At 40.4% G+C, this 24403-nt stretch overlaps 3 protein-coding genes across 4 annotated transcripts; all 3 read left to right on the top strand.

Moving 5' to 3' along the window:
* The first annotated feature begins 205 nt into the window (after positions 1-205).
* Positions 206-5670, top strand: LOC104418319 (protein SCAI homolog). Of its 2 annotated transcripts, none has more exons than XR_720635.3 (9): positions 206-890; positions 2084-2290; positions 2392-2634; positions 3102-3168; positions 3260-3451; positions 3592-3687; positions 4448-4630; positions 4712-4848; positions 5079-5670. XR_720635.3 is itself a non-coding variant. In XM_010029627.3 (9 exons), the coding sequence occupies exons 1-9, from the start codon at positions 237-239 to the stop codon at positions 5263-5265; spliced, it is 1962 nt and encodes a 653-aa protein (XP_010027929.2). In that variant the 5' UTR covers positions 213-236; the 3' UTR covers positions 5266-5670. The 2 variants fall into 2 exon arrangements, 1 of the variants encoding a protein (XP_010027929.2); XM_010029627.3 differs by having other exon boundaries at positions 213-890; positions 3592-3683.
* A 2262-nt stretch (positions 5671-7932) lies between these two features.
* LOC104418318 (histone H3.3) lies at positions 7933-9646 on the top strand. Its single transcript, XM_010029626.3, has 5 exons — positions 7933-8074; positions 8603-8674; positions 8784-8860; positions 8948-9038; positions 9142-9646. Exons 2-5 carry the CDS (start codon positions 8603-8605, stop codon positions 9310-9312), a joined length of 411 nt encoding a protein of 136 aa, XP_010027928.1. The 5' UTR covers positions 7933-8074; the 3' UTR covers positions 9313-9646.
* A 10205-nt stretch (positions 9647-19851) lies between these two features.
* LOC104418317 (40S ribosomal protein S6) lies at positions 19852-22401 on the top strand. Its single transcript, XM_018862201.2, has 6 exons — positions 19852-19993; positions 20087-20151; positions 21147-21204; positions 21287-21395; positions 21561-21833; positions 21946-22401. The coding sequence occupies exons 1-6, from the start codon at positions 19988-19990 to the stop codon at positions 22182-22184; spliced, it is 750 nt and encodes a 249-aa protein (XP_018717746.2). The 5' UTR covers positions 19852-19987; the 3' UTR covers positions 22185-22401.
* The last annotated feature ends 2002 nt before the right edge of the window (positions 22402-24403 follow it).

Raw genomic sequence — 24403 nt, 5'->3', positions numbered from 1 at the left:
CTCGAGTCAATTTTTTTTTTTTTTTTTTTGCCCTGCTTGGCCAAAGAGAATCTCACTCCTCTCCACTTCAGTACCCCTCGCCGCCACTGCCATGTAACAAGAACAACAATAATAATAATAATAATTAAATATTCTCCCCTCTTTCTCCACGACATAAAATCCGCACCTACTCTCCACCTAAAATCTCTCCCCCGCCCCTCCCCTCACGCACAACAAAAGCACGCACAATCACGCAGATGCCAACTCACCCACGCGCCGCCCCCACCCGCACCGCCACGCCCCCGCCGCCGCCACCGACTCCAACCCCGCCGCCGCATTCCCTCCCCTCCGCCGCCGCCCTCCGGCAACTGAAGAGGAGCCCCGCGCGCGCGGGGGCCACGGCCCGGGCGGGCGCCGCCATGTCGGAGAAGGACGTCGTGTGGAAGACGTTCCGGGCGCTGGTGGAGGGCGCCGACCGGAAGTTCGGGCGCGTGCGGGACCTGCCGCCGCACGAGCGGGGGCTGGGCCACTACTTCCCGAAGGTGTTCAAGTCCTACATGCGCCTCTGGAAGTACCAGCAGGAGCACCGCGCGGAGCTGGTGGCGGCGGGGCTGAACCGGTGGGAGATCGGGGAGGTCGCCAGCCGGATCGGGCAGCTCTACTTCGGGCAGTACATGCGGAGCAGCGAGCTGCGGTTCCTGGTGGAGGCCTACGTGTTCTACGAGGCGATCCTGAGCCGGCGCTACTTCGAGGGCGCCCAGGCGGTGCGGGATCTCGGGGTGAGGGCCAAGGAGCTCCGGTTCTACGCCCGGTTCCTGCTGGTCGCCCTGATCCTGGACCGGACCGACACGGTGAAGCGCCTCGTGGAGCGGTTCGGGGCCGTCCTCGACGACTGCAGGGCCAATTTCCGGGTAATTGAGTTCACTCTCTTCGCGGCGGAATCAGCAAAATACCATCTTTCTTTCTCTCTCCTGATTCGATATGCTGTGTTTGGTGCTGGAAAGGGGGGGAATTGAGCACGAATTCGCGACCCGGATGGAGAATTAGAGATATTATATTCGGAGAACGATGAATTCGTGCTCGTTCTGCTCTCGTTCTATTGACTTGTGACTGGACAGTGACATGATTTGGGAGGGCAAGAGCCCTGTAGGGCCATGTTCGCGCTTGAAAGCGAGAGTGAATTATTTATGGCGAGTTCATTTTTTATTGGTTAAAGCTGTTTTCTGCCGAAATTTATCAGAAATAGTTAGGATCGCATACCTTCTCTTGATTCGATGATTTGCCCTCTCCACTGGGGCATTTGAAAACTGGAAGCATGGTAGTGGAGACCCAGCAGTTCTTTTACTTGGGAGTACAATTTCTTTTATTAGCAATCTGTAGGTTGGGCATCAATTTTCAGGGCTCGTTTTTGTATCTGCATTGAATTTGATGAAGCTTGCATTGCAAGCGTGCATTTAGGGAGTATCTTCATACAATATGTACAAGTTTGTTCCTTTCTAGAATTAGTTGCAATGTCGTATGTAAGTTACCAGCAACATTATTGACGTTGCAGCGTTTGGTACCTTTGTATGGGTAGTTGTATGGAGACAATGACAGGCTTTAACCTTCGTTGTGATCCTTGACTTTTATGCACATATGTAGTCGAAAGCCAACATTGTCTTTAGCTGGATGTTTATCAGTGGTCCCTTTGAACTTTACACATAACAACCATTTCATCATTGGAAAACAGCAGCAACTCTAAACTTGGTCTGACTCAACTGCAATCTGGGTTTTGAGGCATGTTCTTTTCAAATTTTGAACATTAACAGATATGCCTGAATTGCCATCAAAATGATTCAGAAGAGCGCCCTGTGACAGATGTCTTGACATTATCGTTGTGCCTCTCTATTTTATCTTCTGCTCTGTGGTTCCTAAGCTTTTTCATACTCAAGCTCGTCCTATGCTTCTTGATCTTGCTTGGTTTCATACATTGTTATTGGCGTCTTTCTGCATCGTACTGCGTGAGTAGCAGACAACACAGTTGTCAATCTACCATATGTGACTCGAGATATGGAATTCATTGGAATGTGGCCCAATGTCTTACATTCTGATTATTACTTTTCAGGAAACTAGCTTCAAAGAATGGAATATAGTGGTGCAGGAAATTATTCGCTTCATGAAAGTAGAAAGTGCCTTCATGAAAGTCCGGCCCTTACGTTACTGTACTGTCCATGATACCCACCCAAAGTCTCTTCCTCATGTAACTCGATTTCATGCAAAAAGAATCTTAAAATTTCAAGATGTGGTGCTGACAAGCTACCACCGGAATGAGGTAACCTTAAGTGTGACTTAAAGTTTTTGTTGATGTGGGCTTGCTTAGCCATGTAACAGGTTGTTTATTACTCTAACCTTGTAATGTACTCTCACATTCAGGTCAAATTTGCGGAGCTTACATTGGATACTTATAGAATGATGCAGTGTCTGGAGTGGGAGCCGAGTGGATTATTCTACCAAAAACAGCCTGTCCAATCAAATGAGAATGGTTCCACTATAGATCATTCTGGAGCCTCTGGGATTATTGACATAAACTTAGGCATGGATTTGACTGATTCTTCCTTGCCGCGCAATCCAAGGAAGACTGTTCTATACCGTCCATCAGTTACGCAATTGATTGCAGTAAGTTCTGGGTCCACCTTTTCATATTTTTGATCTGATGCATTTACTTTGCAGTAGTCATTGCATTGCTTGGGTTTGACCACGGAAATTACCTTGCTTGATCACCTCTGCTTCAGAAATCTCGAATGCTAATTTGAAGGAATTATTTGAAGGGATTAGATCAGCTTGTCTGCATAGTTAGAGGCTTCTTGATTGAAAGTTTATCCTTTGTATGTAGCTATAGGACCTTTTTAAGCAATAAATGATTAACATGCTGTAATTCAAAACTCAAGGTAAATCATGGTTCTACATTGCTAGTACTTATGGCTTAGCATGATCACAATCACACAAATTGGCTTTTTGTTCAGCTAATGCTTTTCTGGTGGTTAGGAAAGATAAACCATTTAGAAAGTGCTTGAAAAGGTGACATTTGTCTACGTATATTTGAACAAATGAAGACGATGCTTAATGATTTGATCTTGGTGTAGGTTATTGCTACAATCTGTGAGGAGCTCCGGTCGGATACTATGATGCTGATATATCTTTCAGCTCCAGGTTAAATTTAATATAAAATGGTTGCTGATAGCATAGTGCTGCTTATCATGTCTTGGCATTAATAACTCAGTGACTGAATGACCATGCACAGGCAGGACGAGCCATCATAATATTTCACAGGTGGAGAACTCCAAGCTTTCGGCGAAGTTCTCTAGAACCAAATTCTTTGGTGAATTTTCTCGCGAACAAAGTTCCTCCACATCTGAATCTTCTGTCGATGAGAAGAACGTGTCAAATGACTTTTGTGAGGGTTGTTTGTGCTTAGCACCAAGAGGAACCATGGGTAGGTATCTAAACTGGATACTACTTCTTCGGAGCATGAGATACGGACATTGAAGTTTGCATGTTCATCAATATCTCTGAGCTTTTGCAATGAGATCAATTTTTTGCTCTCATAATTTGTTTTCTTTTTTAAATTTTCAGGTTCGTTCAATCTCTACCCTGCCGATATAATTCCTTTCACCAGGAAACCCCTTTTTTTGATCATTGATAGCGACAGCAGCCATACATTCAAGGCAGGTTTGTCAAAACTTGTGCATCTGTAGGGTTAGTCACTGTTGTTCTGCTGTTAAAATACGATGCTGTCCATGTTTGATGAACTCCAATGTCTTCTACTTACTTTTATTTGTCGTCACTTCTTTCGCTCTTTTACAGTCACAGTAAGTGGTTCAGTTTTTCCTCATAATCTTATCTCATCTAGCTTGATTCATGCACATGATTGACCTCTGGTTCCCCACAAACAATGACATACAAATTGCACACCCAAAAGTTCCAAATGGCCACAGTGCCATCTAATTGTCCAGCATACTACTCGACGAGGACTTCAATTGCAAGCTATGAGACTTTGGATTCATGAAAATTGGGTTTTCCTTACTTGTTCTACCACTGTCCTCTGTTCTAACCGAGGATGAAATAGATCATCTTGGTTTCTCCTGGTTACACATGACATCTCAACAGGAATCACATCAAAGAAGGATGACATCTGCACCTGCTGAGTGATTAGGGAAATCGAGGCCTTTTCTTAAGAGAGAAACCAATTATGAACGTTGATAACTGCAAGTATAACTGAGGGTGATTCCCACTGTCAAATATGTTTAAACTGAATTTTCAGAAAAATGTGAATTAATTTAACCTATGCTTTTATGATTTCCATGTATGAATGAAGATGTTTGCTGCAGCAATTTGCAACATTTTTAAAACTCTTTGAAGGGTCAAAGCTAGAACATGTTTGTCCATTAGATGCTTTGATGCTTCTAACTTGCTGGAGATTGTTTTCCAGGTTGTTCATGGTGCAGAGAGAGGAGAGACCACTGCCCTGTTTCTTTCTCCTTTGAGGTCTGCAAACAAGAAAATGCCTGGTGCTGATATAGGAGAGAGCGGCAGCCAATTTACCTTTTTCTTGACGGCTCCTCTTCTAGCATTTTGCCAATTAGTAGGTCTCTCTTCATCCAGTCACGATGAGGTATTGCACATTTCCCCGGTGAGAAGATTTAGTCAACTCTTGATGGTTTTAATTTCTTACTTGATTGCTCTTTTTTGTTAGGATGCTTATAAGGATGCAGAGAACATACTTGCCTCTGCCTTCTCTGGATGGGAAGTAACTCTTTGTACATCAGCTGACCTGGATCTGGTTTGGGCTCAAGTTCTATCAGATCCGTTTATCCGCCGCCTAATATTGAGGTACGCATGTTATTTTCCAGGAGAGGAACTGTTCGATTTACCTTTGATTGAGCTATTTAAGGTTGATTGTACCTTTGATCAGTCTTTAATGTCTATATGAATACGATGAAACTGCCGCACAGAAACTTAAACTTGTGATTGTTCTAGCCTTTAGGAGGTCTTTTGCTGCCTTTGACTTTAAGCATGTCTGACGAGTACGACAAGCAAACTAATGGTGTCACGTACTGCAGATTCGTGTTCTGCCGGTCTGTGCTTTTCTTCTTTTGTCCACCAGGAAACAAGGAACAGTATCTGCCGGTTTGCCTGCCCTGTTTGCCCGAGTCACTCTCTCCGACATCCGACATTGTGCATTCTGCTGTGGTTCGGATCGCAAATCACCTCCAGGTTGGTGAACACTTTCACTTTGCCGATGTATAAACCAGCATGCAGACATGACCGTAAATACTGAGCAGCACAGTGAGATTCCCGCACAAGTCCTATCAGGTGAGCTGCCTTCTGGGAGCGGTAGAGGTATAAATCGCTAGAGAAGAAGAGGTTGTAAACCAAGCTTAGTTTTATTTGTTCTTTGATCCATTTGAGCATTGTAATTTTTGTGGTCTGCTGTATTTGCTTGAGTGGGTTTCAATAGTGTACTTTACTAATTCGTTTCACATTACTATGGAAAAAGGAAAAGAAGCAGGAGGCAGAATGAGATTGATTTGTGTACCTTGGTTTTAGGGCTTTTGTGATGAACAAAAGGGAGTAGTTGCTCCATGATGGTAGAGGTGTAAATTGTGTATTCTTTGATTGGAGAATTATAGTCACTGACTGAACTTACAGAAACTGATCTCTCTCTCTCATTGAGTCCATTGGCATACCAGCTTTTGATTGCCCTGCGATGGGCGAACATTGCGATCTTCGACTTGTGGGAGACGACCCGATACTGAGAATTTTCTCCTCCATGAACGAGGATGACTTCTTGATTAATTTGCTCGTTTTGCTGGTATGCTGAACAATACGTGTTTCGTGAGAGCAAAATTTAGTTGTCTGTGGTTTCGTACCGGACATTTTTCCGGCAGGGACTTGGTGCAATGAGGGAGTTTTCACGTACTTTTGGCACCAAATTTTGGTGTCTTAATAAAAATGATGAGGTGGACCGTATTCTCTTGCCTACCTAACATGTAAATACACGTGTCCAGGAAAAACAAAATATTTTATGATTCAAGTAACTATCGTGTGGTCGAGAAAAAAGTAACCATCGTGTGATTCGACATCAATTATAAAGAAAGAAATTACCAAAAAAAATGTACTTGATCGTTCATGTCAAATACCTTCCTGGTGTGTTTATGACGCAAACATGACCGTAGATATTGAGTTACCATTTTCTTTTCTTTTTCTTACATTCAGTAATTTCTCTCTATTTTTCACATTTTTTTTTATTTATAAATGTAGTCTTTTTATTTTTTATCTAACATTCCGTTTGTCTGGCTCCAAGCCAAGTGCCACTTGTGCGAAAGGTTAAAGAAAAAAGTTACCACAGAGGTTTTGCATCCGTTAAAAAGGGGGCCACCACTAAAAAAAAAGACTAACATAAAGGATAATGATAAGTTTTATGATTTAAATGCATAAATTAAAAGTTTTAGGAAGTAAGTATTAGTTCAGCTACAAATTTTAGGCATCTACTATAATTGTCATTATCTCTTAAAAATAAATCTCTCGTGTTTCAAGAAACTGTAATCTTATAAGAAAATTGTTAAGTACCCTTTTTTTAATTAATGAATATGCTGGGAATGGACAACTAACTTCGCTACCTCCTAGAGTTATCATACGTGTTCCACAAGTGATCCAAATGTTTAGTGTAAGGTATAATTATTTCTCATTTTTTAACGAGATTACGATTACCGCACCATCAAATTAAGTTATAATAAAGTTATAATTGTTCTAAATCTAACACACAAACTGAATCTAAACCACGGAGAAATAGAGATTTCCGGAGATCAAGGAGTAACGTAGATTTCTTTCTCGTTTAATTTTTCACCGATATGCATAAGAGGGAACTAGGTTTGATTAATTGATTGTCTAAAAAATTGTCTTTTTTGCAATTAAAAATCAAAATCAAGACCACCGGCCGTAATAGCTCCACTGGATAAATATTTCGTTGATCCTTCCCTAAAGGTGAGGGGTTCGAAACCTAGTGGAGGCGCTAAGTGTAATCGAGGTGATGGGTTAGCGTCACCCCGGATTTACCTCGCCGGCTGTATGGGATGCTTTGGGTCATCAAAAATAAATAAATAAATAAATCAAAGTCAAGGATAAATTTAGAAAAGAACTCCAAAAAGTCTATTCTAATTTTAACTTGAAGCACTCGAAATCTTTCAAAATATCAAGATCAACATACAAAATTATATGCAGCCTCCACGATTTTTCGCAACTTAAATATTATTTTTATTTCCTAATTGAGAAAGTCACGACCAACATGTACTAGCAAAAAAGTTGATGAGTGGGGTCTTTATGGAAGGTGAGAGTTCGTTTCTCCAAATGTAAGGAAGAAAAGTCAATTCTAAATTTCAAAAAACTTATCAAAATATCATGTATGTTTCTGCCCATTTCACATTTGAATATTTCAAAAAAAAATTTACATATTACAATCAAGCAAGGGTTAAAGCATGATTAAAAACAAAAAAGGTGAAAGTCAGAATTGACACCTAACATCATCCTTAGTACCTTAAAAAAAACAAAAAAAAAAAAAGGAAAAGAAAAAAAGAAAAAGTTGGTGGAAAGTCCACGTTAACGTCTTTCCGTGTAATTTCCGGGAGACCGGGCCGGTTTTTCCCTTCGATCCTCATCGCCCACGCGGAGGAATATTACCTCCGATTCCCTTCCCAAGGTTACGGCTTCGGGGCCCGAGTCAAACCGCGGCCGCCCCGCCCAATCACCTCGCGCCACGCAGGCCCCGCGATCCGTGGCAAAGCGCTCCTGGCCCCCTCCTCCTGTTGTCCGCCGTCCATCCGGGGGCGAGAAAACACAAACCGGGCGCCTCTCCACCGTACGATCCGTCGCCCAAAGAAGCACAAGGATCGCGGTCCTCGCCCGTCGGATCGTCCCGCATCGCCCCCCCACCCCCGCCCCTATAAATAGGAACCAACCGCGACTTCTTAGAGGATTTTTGGCATAGCATTTGAAGGAGCGGAAGAAGAAGGGGAGAGAGGCACGGAGGAGAAGAACAAGAAGAAGAAAATCGAGAGAGGCAAGTGTCGTGCGATTTTCTTCCTTTTGATTTTGTCGATGACGAGGTAGAATTGTAGCTGTCGTGATCTCGTGCGCCTCTTCCTGTTCGCGCTTCGATCGCGCATGCCGTGGTAGTTGGAATCATCGCCATGGGGCTTTCCTTCGAATTCTAGGGTTTTGCCTGTGGCCTGATTTTCGCTCTCTCTCGGTTAGGTAGATTCTGCGCTTGTTAGTTTAATGGTGGTTCTGAAATCGTAGTCGGAGGCGACGATCTGGGAAATTTAGGGTTTGGGTTAGGCAATTGGTCTGCGGACGATGTTTCGCGCTTCGTTGTTTGAGAAGATTTAGGGGCTTGGGCTAGGGATGGACGTGTGGTTTCTTTTCCTGGTGTGATTTCTGCGGTCGTTTGGGTACATATTGTTACGTTAGCTGAGATATGGGACGGATTGAAGCGTGTAAGGGTTGTCAAGTGCTGGGTTACCAATTGTGTGTGATGTGACGATTGTCTGAATTTTATGCTGGAGTATAACGTTGTGATGTCCAACAGATGGCCCGTACCAAGCAAACCGCTCGTAAGTCAACTGGAGGGAAGGCCCCGAGGAAGCAACTCGCTACCAAGGTTTGTCGATTTCTGTGTGATGATGTTTTGATTACTGCAATTTCTGTGGGGATTGTGTTTTTGGGGGTAATGTGACCTTTGACATGATGAGGTGTTCCTGTACTTGTAGGCTGCCCGTAAGTCTGCCCCTACCACCGGTGGAGTGAAGAAGCCTCACCGTTACCGCCCTGGTACTGTTGCTCTTCGGTAAGATAAGCCGTTTCCTTGACCGCCTGTGTTCTTTAACCAATGATTTCTGTTTCTTACGATTGACCATCCAATTTAATCTTGCAGTGAAATCCGTAAGTACCAGAAGAGCACTGAGCTTTTGATCAGGAAGCTCCCATTCCAGAGGCTTGTCCGTGAAATTGCCCAGGACTTTAAGGTGATGTCTCTTACCCCCATTTGATTGTTACAAATAAATCACATGGGAGAGTTCCTTGCTCATGGAAACTGAATTTGTGGTGTTTGCTTATTCTTGGCTGCAGACTGATCTGCGTTTCCAGAGCCACGCAGTGCTGGCCCTTCAGGAGGCGGCTGAGGCTTACCTCGTGGGACTGTTTGAGGACACCAACCTCTGCGCCATCCACGCCAAGCGCGTGACCATCATGCCCAAGGATATTCAGCTCGCACGAAGAATCCGGGGCGAGCGTGCCTAGGCTGTTTCTCCTGAAATGGGAGGAAGAAATTGAATCTTGGCGGTGGTGTTTCGGTGGTGTTTCTTTTGTTCTTTGCTTGTTAAGTTGGACTTCTAGGACTTTTCAGATATGATATAGGCAGGATCGTAGTTTGTTCTTTTTTAGCGGATTCAAAAGGGCAAAGACAATGATGTTGCCTGGGGTAAATGGGTTTGTGTAATAGTGGCCGGCCTAATTTGACATTACATTTGCGTATGACCGTGCTTTTCCTATTTCTTGTGGGATTTGCGTATGTTGACTTTATGTTTAATGTGCCTTACTATTTGTTAGTTATGTTTTGCACGAGATGTGCATATTTGGATCGTGGTATGCTTGATGAAACATCTTTGTATGTTTTGATTGATATAATTGCTAAGGAGCTAGTGGGAATGAAATCGATCGACTTTGTTCTAACCCCAAAGAAGGCTTCAACTACAATTTCTGGGTCCATAACAAATAATTCCACCCAAGGATTCTATTCGGAACGTTCCGTGTCGTATTTGATATGTGACTTTGTTTGACTGGCCGAAGAAAGGAAGGAAGCGATAAGTCCTCGAGGGTATGATGGAACTGGTTTTCAAAGGTGCGCCGGGCGGCGCGATACGTCGGTGGCTTTTGAAAAAATCTTCTTCCCCTATTTTCCGTGGTTTAAGAAAGAAATTTTGACTTCTTATCTTCTTGAAAAGCCATATTCTGGAGACTTGGGCTTAAGAGATTCTCGTGATTTGGGGTCCTGGTCGCAGCAACTGATGGTTTCTGGAGTCCAACAAGCGGCGATCAGTGAATGGTTTCTCGAGCTCAGCAAGTGGAGACCAGGGTATATTCTGGAAACTTGGGCCTGGTCTTTGATGTATTCGAATTCGGATCTTGGTGACGTGGACATAGAAAGCGAGGATCTAAGAGCTAGCATTGGGACTTGAGCCTGACCTAAGGGACTCAGCTTAGCCTTTACGGATTTGGTACCGATTGTCGAGGAACCATGCATGGGAGCCAATGACTTGAGCACGAGATCGGGCATCGACAATTAATGTCATGGACTCGGGCATGGACATTAGATCCCAAACCCAGCCCAAGTGTACTTGAGCCCAGCATTACTGACTTGGCCATTGGAATCAAGTACTCAAGTATGGCCATTACAGATTAGCATGGGGTTCCTAAGCCAAGCCTTTGTGGACTTGGGCTTGGCTTTGATGGGCATAGGCTTGGGCATCGAACTAGGATCCTAAGCCTTGGCGCCAATATCTTGGTGAAGAGTTGGGTACTTAAACATGGTCTCTAGTGACCTAATCAACTAGCACTAGGGTATTAAGCTAGCCTCCGTGGACCAGGCTTTTGAGTCATGTTAGTGTATCACATAACATGACTAATGTTCATATAAATTATTTTTAGCCAAAATTGATCGGATGATTTAATTGATAAAAAATAATATTTATGATCTAATTGGCAAAATTGAAAAATTTAAGATTGAATTGACAAAAGTGCAATAAATTAAAGATTTTTTGAATAATTTTCTCAATTTTATGAGGAGAGTATTTTGAAGGTTTGGTTGTATTTTTGGGTGTCTTAGCGAGGCAATAAAACCTTTAAAAAAAGGTTTTACATGCTTGAAAGCTATGTATCCATTATGCTATTTTCTACTATACTATTTTCATCCGATCTATAATTCGGTTGACTTCTTAAGGCTTTCTTAGATTTTAAATTTATGCTTTTGTTTGTTTTGACTTACTAAGAAAAAGGTTACTATTGACTTTCAAGCCAAAAATTTAAATGCCTTGAGAATTAACAAAGGGAAAAATTTACATACCATTAACGTGTCCATATCAAAGGATTGAAGTGGTGCAATTTTATTAAATGAGAGTTTAGAGTGAATCTTGTCTTAAATAAAATCATAAAGTGTCAAACTTAGTTCCAAATGAGGCTTATACTCATTAGCTAGCCAAATCTTCATCAATCAACAAATACTTATGACTCATGTGACATTCTCCAAGTGATAATTAGGGACATCGTTGACAAACAAATTTTCACTTTGTTATCTTCTTCACCAACATCATCTTCTATTACTTCTTTAGCTCTAGCAAGCAATGATATTGTAGTCTTCGCTGAACTTGGTGTTCTTTGGCTCCTCCAACCCTAACTCCCTCCCTTAGGTCCACGGGGTTTGTGATGTTAAGAGTATAATCATAGAGTAGCTTCTCAACATCTTCATCGATGCCAACCTCAACAAATATGTGGTGGGGATCACGTATGAAGTCGGTGGCCCTAAATTGAGGCCGATATGAGGGCGTGAGAGTGACCTATTGGCATTAGGCACCTTGCCTCTCATCGTTTACGTTGCCACCACCAAAAGCATGAGCTAAATACATGGCAATAGTCAATGCCTTAGCTTTATCGTCTTTGATCACCAAGGCATCGAAGTATTGTTCGATAACATAGATGAAGTTGTTAACCTCCTTGGCAGACCGATCACCCTTGAACTCCCTCGACTTCACAACGGCCACCCTTTGACTAAGCATCGTGGTAACTATCCCACTGAACATGGTTGTCTTGCAACCCTCGAGCTTTTCTTTGATTGTCCCTAAGTCCTTTCAAAGGTCTTCCATAATGAACTCAAGAGCATAACTCTCTTGTGCAATGGGCTGATGACTTGATCCAAAGTGGTGGATGACTCATTGCAAAGTATCTCTATGACCCATCAACCCACTCCTTCAAATTCTTGATCCATTCTACAATTTGTCCATGACTAACAACATCTTGGTGAGATTCTCCTCAATTTAGGAGATGATATCCCTCAATAGAGCCCTCTTGACCCTTCTTGAGCATTGTCTCTAACACCAACAATTATGGTAACCTCCAATTTCGACTTCCTTTTGACCAGTTGATATACACCACAAACTCTCTCAATCATGCTCTTTGTGACTTATTTGGTATCATCTATCATCTGTTGACACTTGATACTATGATTGTGCGATGCTTGGGCTCCTTTTAACTTGTTTCACCCCAACTAGAGTTGTTAGGGCTTAGCACTTCCCATGTCAATTGCAAGAGACCCTTTAGATGAAGCTTGGGTTCTTGTCTTGTGAGCTAAGCCTACGGTCCCCTAGGGTTGTGCAACCTTGGGCCACATTGATTGAGATCGAGCGACCTCAAGTAGGGTTGGCGTCGGCTCATTGGCCACTCTTTTGTGGTTCGCTAGTTGCTCGCGAGCTGCTAAGGCTTTTGCTGAAAAGGTTAAGATGTTTTTGGACATTTTCGTAATTATGAAAGTATAGATGGGGTAAAATTGGAAGAAAAAGGTATATTTGCTTTCTGAATATGCAGTGTTTCAAAGTATCTCCATACCTATCATGGACCAAAGGTCTTTAAAAATGCAATTGTATACTTCCCAATGTTGTCCAAAAAAATTGTCACAAGCCCTTTCACATTTGGTCGAGAGACTCTAGGGCCCCAAAGCTCCTTCAAAATACCAAACCAAATGCACCCTATGCACATGAGTCCATCAAATTATAATCTTAGATTTTCCCTCCGTCTAAGAGATCCAATCTTTCAATCTACCATCTACCCCATGATACCCCTAAAAATGTTCTAAGTATCCAAAATAAACCTAAATCTCTAGAAGCTTCAAAAGTATGCCTAATTGTCTAAGCCACTTCCTCACCCTATTATACCTCGAATACCCCCCCCCCTGGGGGGTCTATACATGTGCTAGATGGTGGTTTTTATCATCATTGATGGGCTATGAGTAGTGGTGTGCAAAGGAACCTAGAACTACATCAGACTAACCTAGAACCGGTGATTCCAAAGGGAATCAGTCCAATTCCAGATTCTAATTTAACCAGTGGGTTCTAGTCTTGTTCTCGATTCCATGGGTGGAACCGCCCACCTGTCCATTAGATTCAGACTAATATTATAATAATACATTAATTTTTAATTTAAAAAATTAGAATCCCAAATCCTTGAATCTAAAACCCGTTGTTATTCTCATATCAATCTCTCTCATGTCTCAATGTGTCCCTTTTAGTCTCACATCGATTTTTCCATCTCCATCTTTGTCTTTCAACTCATGATCGTGCCTCTCAACTCCCATCGATTCATGGCCGTGACTCCGACCATTCATCGCCTCCCTCTCTCATTGTCAGTCGACCTCCATTTCCCTTCAGTTCGAATCCCCTATCTTCAATCTACTCTCTAAATCCCTAAATTTAGAAATTGTTTGTTTGTTTGGTTAGTTAGCTCAAAAAGCTCAAAAAAATTAGAACCCTACAACCCTAAATTTCTAAATCTTTGTCTTGCTCTTGATTGACTCATGGCTACGACTTTCAATTTGTGTCTCATGGAGGAGGCTTCATCCTCTATTTTTTTTTTTTTTGTTAGGGCTTGAATGAAGATTGAGGATTATGAGGAAGAGTCAAGGTGGGCATTATTTCTTCTTTATACTATTCTAGACCTAGGCACCAAGAACCGGTGAGTCCACAATGTCATGTGATTTTTGACTTTGCATTCATGGTTAAAGGGATGAGAACTGGACAAGTAATTTGCTTATGGCTTATCTCTATATTAGGTGCACTAGTAGCCATGGCTATGGCCAATGGTTGCACTATGAATAGACAAGTGGTGGGGCTAGGTATAACATGCACATTGTGTCAAGGTCTGTCAAGATTACTATATAAAATAAGCATATTATACTTGCAAATCTCCCAACTTCGAATCAAGTTATTTAAATTGTGGGTTTATACGCTCTGTCCTATTGTCCTCTCTCTTTTCTCTATTTCGTCTCCTTTTCTCTCTAAATTGTGTCTATGCACGAAGTGTCCTGGTCATATGTGTGGTAGACAACGAGTGATGATGTATATTCAGTGATGGTCGGAGATAATTGATAGTGGGGTAAAGTGTATGTGTGTTGTTCTTTGTGTAAAACTTATATGCGTTGATCTCTGTTGATGAAGTGTTGGTTAATTTGAGCAGGTGATTCATTAACATGTTAATGGAAGTGGAGAAATCATTTGATGCAATAATGTCAATAATGGAATCAAAATCACTAGGTCATGGAAGAGGCGAAGACTTTGAACATGCATCCAAAACAAATAAGGTATTTGGTTCATGTCCTCCTAGTAAGCGAAAATTGGTAGCTCGGCTTTATTTTCGTAAAGGCATTACTCACACAAATGGTAAAGTTGATGTGTTTAGCAATTATTGTATGGCCAAGTATTCATACCATGTTGATAATGATACTTCAAATATATTGAAGCACTTGAGAAAGTGCAATAACTATCTTCGAAATATAGATAAGAAACAAAAATCGTTTGAATCACAAAGAGTAGATGAGACTTAGTGTGATTTTGATTCAACTTCACAAATGGGCTTTGAGTATAATGCAAATGGTGAAACTCTAAGCCCTTTGGAGAAATGCAAATTGTTTTTAGTAAAAACTCTTTGCAAAATAAATTTTGGGTTAAAGTAGTGTTTAGCAAAAAAACAAAAACTTTAGCAATGAGCTTTTGACTATATTTTTATATTTTTTTTATTAAAAAAGAACTCAAGCCCTTCAATGGAGCTAGTGAAGGGCTACAATCATTGGTGAGCCAGATTTGGCTCCGGTGGTAGTCAACTAACGTTGCCTAACCTCGGGTGAGGGTTCCTTGAGGTTGTGAGACTCAAGTGACGGTTGTCTAAGGTTGCGTGATCTTTAGCGAAGGTTGCCTGGGTCGCGCAACCCTACCCTGCCCTTTACCAACTAGATCTGGCCTCGTCGCTATCCTCATGTGAAAAAGATAAATAGTTATAATGAGGAACAAAATTGGAAAACTAAAGAATTGGTGAGGATCATTTTGGAAGGAAAAAGATATTTTAATCTTGTTTTCAATGTTTCGCAAATTCTACTTTGGAATACTAGGTGAGAGCACCATTAGGCTTTCAATATTCCTAAGGCTAGCATTTGGCCGAAGGCTACTTCAAAATGCTTGTCAAATGCTTCAGCATTTTCTCAATGGGCTTTAAAGGACAAAAGCTCATTGGGAAAGTTAAACCAAATGCACCCTTTACCAACAATCAACATAGAAGTTTTATTAGGAGAAATATAGGGAAATGCTTGTTTGGATGATTATAATTGATAAACAACTATTTACAAGGGTTAAGTGTGTCAGATTTCGTGATTTACGGTGGTTAGAGATTTCATGAAATTATATTTGTGAAAAAAAGAAGAAGTTTGAAGGCTTATTTTAGTAAACTTAATACTACGATCACACTCACGACTAATACATGGAATTTCATTCAAAATTTGAACTATTTATTTCTCATTAAACATTTTATTGAGAAAACTAGAAATCTCACAAAATAATTATCAATTTTGTGGTCATGCCTAGCTACAAGGGTATGGATATGGGAAAATGGTTGAAAAATGCATATACGAGTGGGGAACATAGAAAATTGTGTCAATAATCACTATGGTTAATGCTAATTCAAATGAAGTTGCGATTGATTATCTGAAAGAAGAATTTTCAAGAGATAGACTATTCATCTTAGATTGTGAAGTTTGATAAATAAGGTATACAACTCATATGTTGAACTTGATTGTGAAAGATGTTGGCCAAGGTATGCAATTTTATTGCATCTATTTAAAATGTGATTAGATATGTGAGGAGTTTTTCTATGAGAGCTAAGACATTTTGAGATTGTATTGAGAGTACAAGATTCACTTATAAGGGTTTAGTGTGTGTTGACATCTCCATTAGGTGGAATTCCACTTACCTTATTTAGATGATGCTATAAAGCTAAGAAAAGCTTTTGAAAAAATGGATAAAGATAATCTTTATTTCTCAACTAAGCTTAACTCTGATACTCTAAGTAATGTTGACTGGGAAAATGTCATTATTCTCTATAAATTTTTGAAGAAGTTTTATGATGCCACCAACTAGATATATGAGAGTTTGTATATCAATTCGAAAGATTATTTTGGGGGATGGCTTCTTTGCATGATTATCTTAAAGAAATGACGAAGGCTTTTGATCTTATGGTGAGAGTTATGGGTGTTAAAAATGAAAGCCAAGTTTGACAAATAATATAAGAGTTTCTAAAAAGTAAATATGATGGTGTTAATTGTGTATGTTGAATCCTAGAAAAAAGATGAATACGTGAAATATCGTTGTAAACGCATTTATGATGATACTACGAAAGTTGATGAAATGTTTAATAAGGTGAAGTTCTCATTGGAATGTTTGTTTAAATTATGAGAAATCTTATTCTAATTCTTGTGACAAAAGTTTGGATGGTGAGCTTAATGGAGAGGAAGATTGTAGTGCGAATTTCTATGTGTAAGAGCCGTCATATGAAGACTTTCTTAATGAGGAGAAATTTTGTTTGTAAGGGCAACTTTCTAAGCTCAATTGATATCTCAAAGCTAAATTTGAAGAGGCTTATGATTTTGACATTTTGATGTGGTGGAGTATTGCCGGCCAAAAGTTTAAAATCCTATCTTTGATGGGTGGGATGTTTATAACTAGTCATGTGCTTGATGCTTTTGAAATTCTTTGACTCATAGAGTCATGGAAGTTTTGATTTGCACTCAAGATTGGTTGAGAACAGCTCTTTAGTCGATTAATGTTGAAGAGTGCATCAAGAATGCGGAAAATTTTGAGTTGGGTAAATCCATATCATTTCATCTTGCAATTCTTTCATATCTAATGAGTGTATCTATTTTTATTTTTTTTTAGATATGGATTATGTTTACACAGAGACTAACGATATATAGAGTTTACAAGTTGAAATGGAAGAAATATATGTGGTGAGATTTTCCGATAATTGTTTTAGTTCAATTTCTACAAATGTTGAGTGCTCATTAATACTTATTGTTGTTTTATTTCTAGGACGTTGGAACTTAGAGTTTAAGAGCTCTCAAAGCCTATGATTCACAAACTTTACAAGTTGTGAACTCTTTGGTCCATCTTGTTGTCATTGTTCTGTTATTATAAACTTGTCTAATTTACTTAGGGGTGAGCATGGTCCGAGTTAAGCTAGTCCATCCCCTAATCTTAGGATCAATTTGCACAATATTGGTTCTCAATTTTTTGGATAAGGATAGACTCTATTGAGCCTAGAGCCGAGGATTGGTCCGATTCTAGGATCATCCCAAGACCAATCGATGATTTTTATTTTATTTTTTGTATTCCCTAAAAAGACAAACCTACCATTTCAAATTACATATCCATCGATAATGTGGCATTGTGCAGCTAGACTATAAATATCAACACATTTAAAAAAAAATTAAGATAATATAACAATAGAAATTTCACATATGCTAAAAGCAATAAATCATAAAAACGATTAAGACCGCTCATAGAGATATATGACAAGATGGGAAGTTGAGCGGTGAGTGGGAAATTGTTTCTTTTGATTTTGGCAAATTGAAAACTAAGAGGACAAAAAGATAGAAAAGAACAAGTACTGGAGGAGGATGCTGTGAGAAGCCATTTAATGCTGTTGACGCCATTTAATTTAGGGTTTTTTTTTTTTTTAAAATATATTTAAAAAATCATAAATGATATGTTAAATATATATTATATATTATATACAGTCAAGGTTGGTTTGGATTGAACTGATTCTAAACTCTCAAGATCGATGACTAACCCGCATAGTATTAGTCAATAGATCCTGGGATTAAAGACCGACCTAGTCTTTCTAGGAATCAGACCCAGATCAATAGAGTTAGGCCGATCCACGGTTAACTTTGGACCGATGCTCACCCCTAAATTTATTGTGTGGGATGAGCTTGTTCCAAGTGTCACAAGTTGACACTTGAGATTGCAATCGTGTAACACGTGGGCTCCTTTGGACTTGTTACCCCCCTTGTTCAAGTTGTATAGGCTTTCTTTTCCCTCATCAATTGCACGGACTCCTTTTTTTGAGCAGTTTCCAACATGGACAATAGTGGTAACCTCCAATCACGGCATCTTAATTAGCCGATATGTACCACAAGCTCTCCCAATCGCTTTCTCTATAACTTATTTTGATACCACCTATATCTCCAATTGACACTTGAGATTGTGATCATGCGCCACTTATGTTCCTTTTGACTCATTCACCCCTTACTAGAGCCATCTAGGCCCAACCTTCCCCTTGTCAATTGTCTCACTCGCTCGCTTAGCCTACCTTAGATTGCAGAAAGTGTTGGAATTTTGTTTGTTAAAACAAAATGAGTGCCTTTTACTTTGTCCCACATAGAAAATGTGGGAGCAGGAGGATTAGTTTATTAATGAGGAATTTCCCTTTTGTAGTTAAAGGAGTGATTAGCTGGGGCTAGACCCCACCATACCCGCGTGCGCGGATAATTGCGCGATTATTTGGCGCACTTAGCACTTTGCGCGCCTGCGGTTTAATTAGCATTAATCCCTTGCTTTTTATTTTATTTTATTTATTTATTTTTTATTTTATTTTATATTTTAGTTCAAAGGTTGCCTTTTAATTTGAGAATTTCGGAAATGAAATATAAATGAAAATTCGAAATTCTATTTAAAAAAAAAAATTATTCCGAATTTTATTTGTGTCTTTTCAAGACAACCTTTGGAAAATTACTTATTCGGTTTTAATTTATCCGAAGGATTGCAATTGTTCGTTTTTCGACTTTTTCCGAAGAGTCGCATTAGTTTATCCGAACAATTTTCTAAAGACGTGTTTGTTCGCAATTTTCACGAAGAGTTGCAATATTGTTTCATATATATACTTGTCATTTCGAAAAGAAAAATAGTTGTCATTTTCGAGTCCTCTTTCAAAAAACAAAGAGCCAAAATTTTCGATTGTTTCTTAGAGACCCCTGAGAAATACTAGAATCAAGTATTTAGTATTCTCATCCGAGACTTTGTTGTATCCTCGGAGGATTTTTGCCGGTGACCATTAGCAACGTTGTGGGACAAATAAATCATTAAAGAAAGTGATATCACGCCTCAAAGTCGAGTTGTTTTACTCGATCCGATTTCATTGTTCAACCCATTTCGAAGACATATTTTACCAACATAAAGTAAATATTGAGAGAAATGTTTTGGTAGAGAATGCTCCATTGCTTTTCCTATGTTGGATTGGTGGATATTCCAAATGAGGAACGAATGGAGCCTTATACACATGAGCCCATCAAACCATAACTGTATATTTCCCATCAGTTTAAGAGTTCAATATACCATTTATCCCATAATACTAGTAAGAATGTTTTAAGGTACCCAAAAAAAAGCTTAGACCTCTTAAAGCTTCAAAAGTATGCTCGACCATCTAGGTCACCTCCTCGCCCTACTGTACCTTGAATACCTCTCGATGGTAACCCATGTTGGACGATAGGTTTTATCATTAGTAATGAGCCAGGAAGGATCCATTGGAACATGGTAATTTTTTCGGGGGTATTTTGAGAAAAGTCCTACTATGGAGTTTTACAGGTTTTATGAAAATGCGTTTTACTTTTTTTTTTTTGGGTGGGGGATTTTTTGGAATTTTACAAACAACAAAGGGAATAAAAAAGAAAGAAAACTGGCTAATCCTAGTTGTCACTGAGAACTGCCGCCTTACACCTGGTATATAAGCCCAGACGAACGCCTTAACCCCAAGGAAAGCCCCACTCTGCTCAAGCGGCGAACAGCGGTTTCTTCTTGTTCCGGATCGGTCCTTCACCGTCAACATCAACATGAAGGTACGTACCTCTCAACTCTCGTTCACTCGTCTCTCTTCCCGTTTTGCTTTCACTCGAGGTTTCTGATGCGTTTTCCCTATCTGTAATCTGAAGTTCAACATAGCGAATCCAACCACCGGTTGCCAGAAGAAGCTCGAGATCGACGATGACCAGAAACTGTAAGCCGAACCCTTTTTATGGAGGGTGAAAATGTCGGATGTTGTTGATGGGTTGTGGCTTTTCTTATGTGGAATGCTTTGAAAGCTCTTAGTTTGTTGAATTGATCAAGTGGGTGTTGGCCCCTGTTCAGTTCCTTGTGTTTGGGCGTCTACTGCTAGTGTTCTGTGTATTCGTAGATGGAACTATTGCTCTTCTCGCTCGTGTAATGTTGAGACTGATATGAATGTTTGTTCTCTGATTGGAATTACTTACGACATCGGTTTGAGTGAGCATGCTTATAAAGTGATTACACGATTTACAGGAATGGAAAGACCGCTCACATGGTCTTCAACATTTGATTCGGGTTCCGCATTTAAGTATCTGAAGCACAAAAATTGATATTTATTCCTTTAGGTGCTCATTTTTCATGGCCTCTCTATCTTTCTTTGGTGACCTGAGTGATGTATCTTGTTGGCCAGAACAGCATATCAAAACTGTAGGATCTAATTCCCGGAATTAGCAATTTTAGAATACTGAATGGATTTTAGGGATAGATTGTGGGATGGGGTAATCACTAGGGAGTATTTTGGGGGTACTCCAAATTAGGTGAGAAAAGTCGCTTATTGTTGATTTAACTCTAAACTAGGGAAAGAAAGTGCAAGTTGCAGATGGTAGATACACTTCTGAGTTGTCTATCATGTTGCGAATGTGGAAGCATAGGTAACTGAGATTTTTTTTTTCCTGATATTTTGAGTACAATTTGGTTTTATTTGGCTACCCATGTTCTGAGGGACCATGCTGCGGCACTAGATTTTATTGTATCGAAACCAGTATCTCTTGCATTTCATACTTAAGGATTGGATCATAACAATTTAATGTATCTCCTAAATCTTAAGTCTTATTTTATTGTTTTTCTTCAAAAATATCATTATTTGTAGAGGCCAATGGCCAATTGTCTCTCTAGCAAAAGAAAAGGGTTGTTCAGTAATGACTCTTTATGATCTTTTCCATGCAGTCGGGCATTTTTCGACAAGAGGATCTCACAAGAAGTCAGTGGAGATGCTCTGGGTGAGGTATGTGTCTGCAATTGTTCTATGGAGCTTTTGGCGATTTCTTTGATCAGTTCTGTTATTGACTATCCTCAATTTGGGGCAGGAATTCAATGGCTACGTGTTGAAGATAATGGGAGGCTGTGACAAACAAGGGTTTCCAATGAAGCAGGGAGTGCTGACTCCTGGTCGTGTTCGTCTCTTGCTTCATCGAGGTAGGTTCGACTCTGCAAAGTGCACGAATACATGAATTTGGCAATTCTTACATATAAGCTGAAGTTATGTCAGCTATCTATATTCTAAACTTGTTGCACAGCTTGATTAGGAGACCGGAATTTATATAAGTGCCAGTTGAAAAGCAAAATTGATTTGTCTGACAGGTACACCTTGCTTCCGTGGATATGGTAGGCGGAATGGAGAGAGGAGAAGGAAGTCTGTTCGAGGATGCATCGTCAGTCAAGACCTCTCTGTTCTGAACTTGGTCATTGTGAAAAAAGGAGAAAGTGAGCTGCCTGGTTTGACTGACATTGAGAAGCCGAGAATGAGAGGTCCAAAGAGGGCATCAAAGATCCGGAAACTTTTTAACCTGTCGAAGGAGGATGACGTTCGGAAGTATGTCAATACATATCGCAGGACCTTCACTACTAAAGCTGGTAAGGGTTTCCATCCATCATTCAACTTAATTTTCTTATCGTGTTGGCTTATTAAATGGCTCTGATCTGACTTCGATTCTTTTCTGCTCTTCTTTTTCTTGTCATCTGACAGGGAAAAAGGTCAGTAAAGCTCCGAAGATCCAGAGGCTAGTTACACCATTGACATTACAGAGGAAGCGCGCGAGAATCGCTGACAAGAAGAAGAGAATTGCCAAGGCAAAGGCTGAGGCAGCTGAGTACCAGAAGCTTCTCGCTACCAGGTTGAAGGAGCAGCGCGAGCGCCGCAGTGAGAGCTTGGCTAAGAAGAGATCTAGGCTGTCAGCTGCCTCAAAACCTTCTCTTGCGGCGTAGGTTGTTTTTACCGTTTGATCAATTTCGGTCAAGCAAGCAGTTTTAGCTCAGGCAATTTTGACAGTTGAGAATTCAGGGGAATTTGTCAATGTGGAGTGGTTTATTTTATAGCCTTGTTAGCTCTGCCTCGGAATTGAGGGACGTTTTATCATTGGTTTATTGCTGTTTCTTAGTCTTTGAACTTGAAATTTCATTTTTAGAAAGTTGAGTTGGCACACGTGCGGATGGAGTGATTGAGTTAGGCTAGTGGGGAAAATATTCAATGGTTTCAAAGCTATTGATGTGGCCGCGAATTTTAGTCACATCAATTAGATCGGCACATGTTCGTTGACGTGGAATTAAATCAACCAAGTTGATAATACGCTATGTTCAGAGATGAAATTCTCTTTGCTTCATTGGAGTTGCTGAGCTTTTTTGACCTTAGCTCACAGTCGTCACCGGTGGAGATGCTGCAGCATCGAAGCTGATCACCGGCTCGTGGCCATGAAAGCCGTCATCGGCTAAATTGGAGATTTGGAGCTATGGTTTGCAGCCAGAGCTAGAGGCAGCCATGACAACGGCTGGTCGGTGATGCCATTGGTTCATGACAGGCGAGGCAGCTCATCCACGGACGAAGCCTTGCTTTTCCTTGGCTGGTAATGCTGGTACGGCCGCGAGCTGAAAAACAGACAGGAAAAACAGAGGAGGACGAAGCAGAAACAGAGGAAGACGAAGCCGAAGATGAACTGAGGAAAGTCGTAGCCAGAGGAAGATGAAGCCGGCAATGGATGTCCTCCGTTGCCAGATCTGTGCCCGAGCGACCTCATTGTTACCGCATGCTTACGCTCCGATCGTCTCGGCGGCTCGTCCCTTGCCCGTCCTGATATTGGATTTGGAGGCTGTGCCCATGGTCGTCAGGATCTTGAGTCGCCGTTGCTAGTTATGTGGATCAGCTGTTGTCCATGGCGGACTACTCGAGCCGCCGCCGCCGCCGCCGCCGCTGTCGCCGTCATCCAAATCTATGGATGAGGGCATCGCTGTGGACGAAGGCTCGACCAGTGCCGTCCAAATATTGCTTAACCCTAAACACAAACAATTGCTTTGAATTCTACATCAGATGCTTCATAATCCACATCATCCTTTTTTTATTTTTTTATTCTAGACATGTGTGATTCTTAATGCTTAAATGCGCACCACGGCAGATATTGATGCAATGTTTTGCAACTAACACCTACTAGAGATTTTCTCACGAATACAATAATTTTTATGATTGTGCAATAATATGATTTGACTAAGAAAAGAAGTTAAGTTTGATTCAAATTAATCACTTTGACTGACTATTTTTATGTATATTGTAAGTAAAAAAGCAGTAGGAACTAGAATGAAGAGTGCAGTAGCAATAAATGTGAGAATATTTACTTCCATAATCTCATTTTTTTTTATTTGGCAATAACTCGGGATTTAATCCCATAGAGATGATAAATTTTTCGCCTGTAAATTTAATGGGATGAATTACACCTTGATGATATTGAATCGAATCAATATCATGAATAACAATATCTGAGCTATCAAATCAACTCATTGTCGAGAATTGAATAGTATAACATATGAAGATCTTTTATCCATACCGAATCCAAAATTGGATTCCCAATCCAACCCCGCTCTCTTCATTGCTAACAAGAGTGGTCGGTCCTAACACGAGCCATCGATGATGATTGTTGCCCTCGCTAAAATCTAGGTGAGGACAAGGACCTCGCCCGATGGTGGCAAGGCCTGCAGTGGCCACCATCAGGTGGGGATTGTAATGACTCGTGCTGGTGGCTCGGTGAGGGCAGCTATCCCTTGCTAGCAATAAAAAGGCTAGCGTCGGTGCCCCTGTTTAACTCCCTGGGAGTGTGATTGAATTTAAATTATTTTACTTTTTAATATACTAATTGAACAAAATGATAGTGTTGTGTGTTAAAAGACATCATTTTGGATTTTAACAAACACTGTTAATTACATTATGATCACCTGGACAAAAAAGAAGTAAAAAGCTAGCTCGGATATTTTAGGGAACGGGTGATGACCATTTTTTTTAAAACCCTATTTCTAGTTAAAAATAGTTTTTCTAATTCTGTTCCTTAAACTAATTTTAAGCAAAAATACGTGTTTTCAAGTGACATCAAATTTTTGTTTTCAAAATAGAAATTCGTTTGATGGACCTTCTAAAACACCTTCCTCTGGCGACTGGTGGGGTG

This window comes from Eucalyptus grandis, chromosome 9 (assembly GCF_016545825.1).
Source record: "Eucalyptus grandis isolate ANBG69807.140 chromosome 9, ASM1654582v1, whole genome shotgun sequence".
Taxonomy (NCBI): domain Eukaryota; kingdom Viridiplantae; phylum Streptophyta; class Magnoliopsida; order Myrtales; family Myrtaceae; genus Eucalyptus; species Eucalyptus grandis.
This window is presented reverse-complemented; position numbering and strand designations above follow the sequence as displayed.

What these genes read in the sequence shown, in the direction of transcription:
- LOC104418319 (XM_010029627.3), top strand. Translation starts at nt 237, where the DNA reads ATGCCAACTCACCCACGCGCCGCCCCCACCCGCACCGCCACGCCCCCG. An exon ending in CAAGCTACCACCGGAATGAG is followed by an intron (nt 2,291 to 2,391) that starts GTAACCTTAAGT and finishes TCTCACATTCAG; the next exon opens with GTCAAATTTGCGGAGCTTAC. An exon ending in CAGTTACGCAATTGATTGCA is followed by an intron (nt 2,635 to 3,101) that starts GTAAGTTCTGGG and finishes ATCTTGGTGTAG; the next exon opens with GTTATTGCTACAATCTGTGA.
- LOC104418318 (XM_010029626.3), top strand. Translation starts at nt 8,603, where the DNA reads ATGGCCCGTACCAAGCAAACCGCTCGTAAGTCAACTGGAGGGAAGGCC. An exon ending in GGAAGCAACTCGCTACCAAG is followed by an intron (nt 8,675 to 8,783) that starts GTTTGTCGATTT and finishes CTGTACTTGTAG; the next exon opens with GCTGCCCGTAAGTCTGCCCC. An exon ending in AAATTGCCCAGGACTTTAAG is followed by an intron (nt 9,039 to 9,141) that starts GTGATGTCTCTT and finishes TCTTGGCTGCAG; the next exon opens with ACTGATCTGCGTTTCCAGAG.
- LOC104418317 (XM_018862201.2), top strand. An exon ending in ATCGACGATGACCAGAAACT is followed by an intron (nt 20,152 to 21,146) that starts GTAAGCCGAACC and finishes TTTTCCATGCAG; the next exon opens with TCGGGCATTTTTCGACAAGA. An exon ending in TCGTCTCTTGCTTCATCGAG is followed by an intron (nt 21,396 to 21,560) that starts GTAGGTTCGACT and finishes TTTGTCTGACAG; the next exon opens with GTACACCTTGCTTCCGTGGA.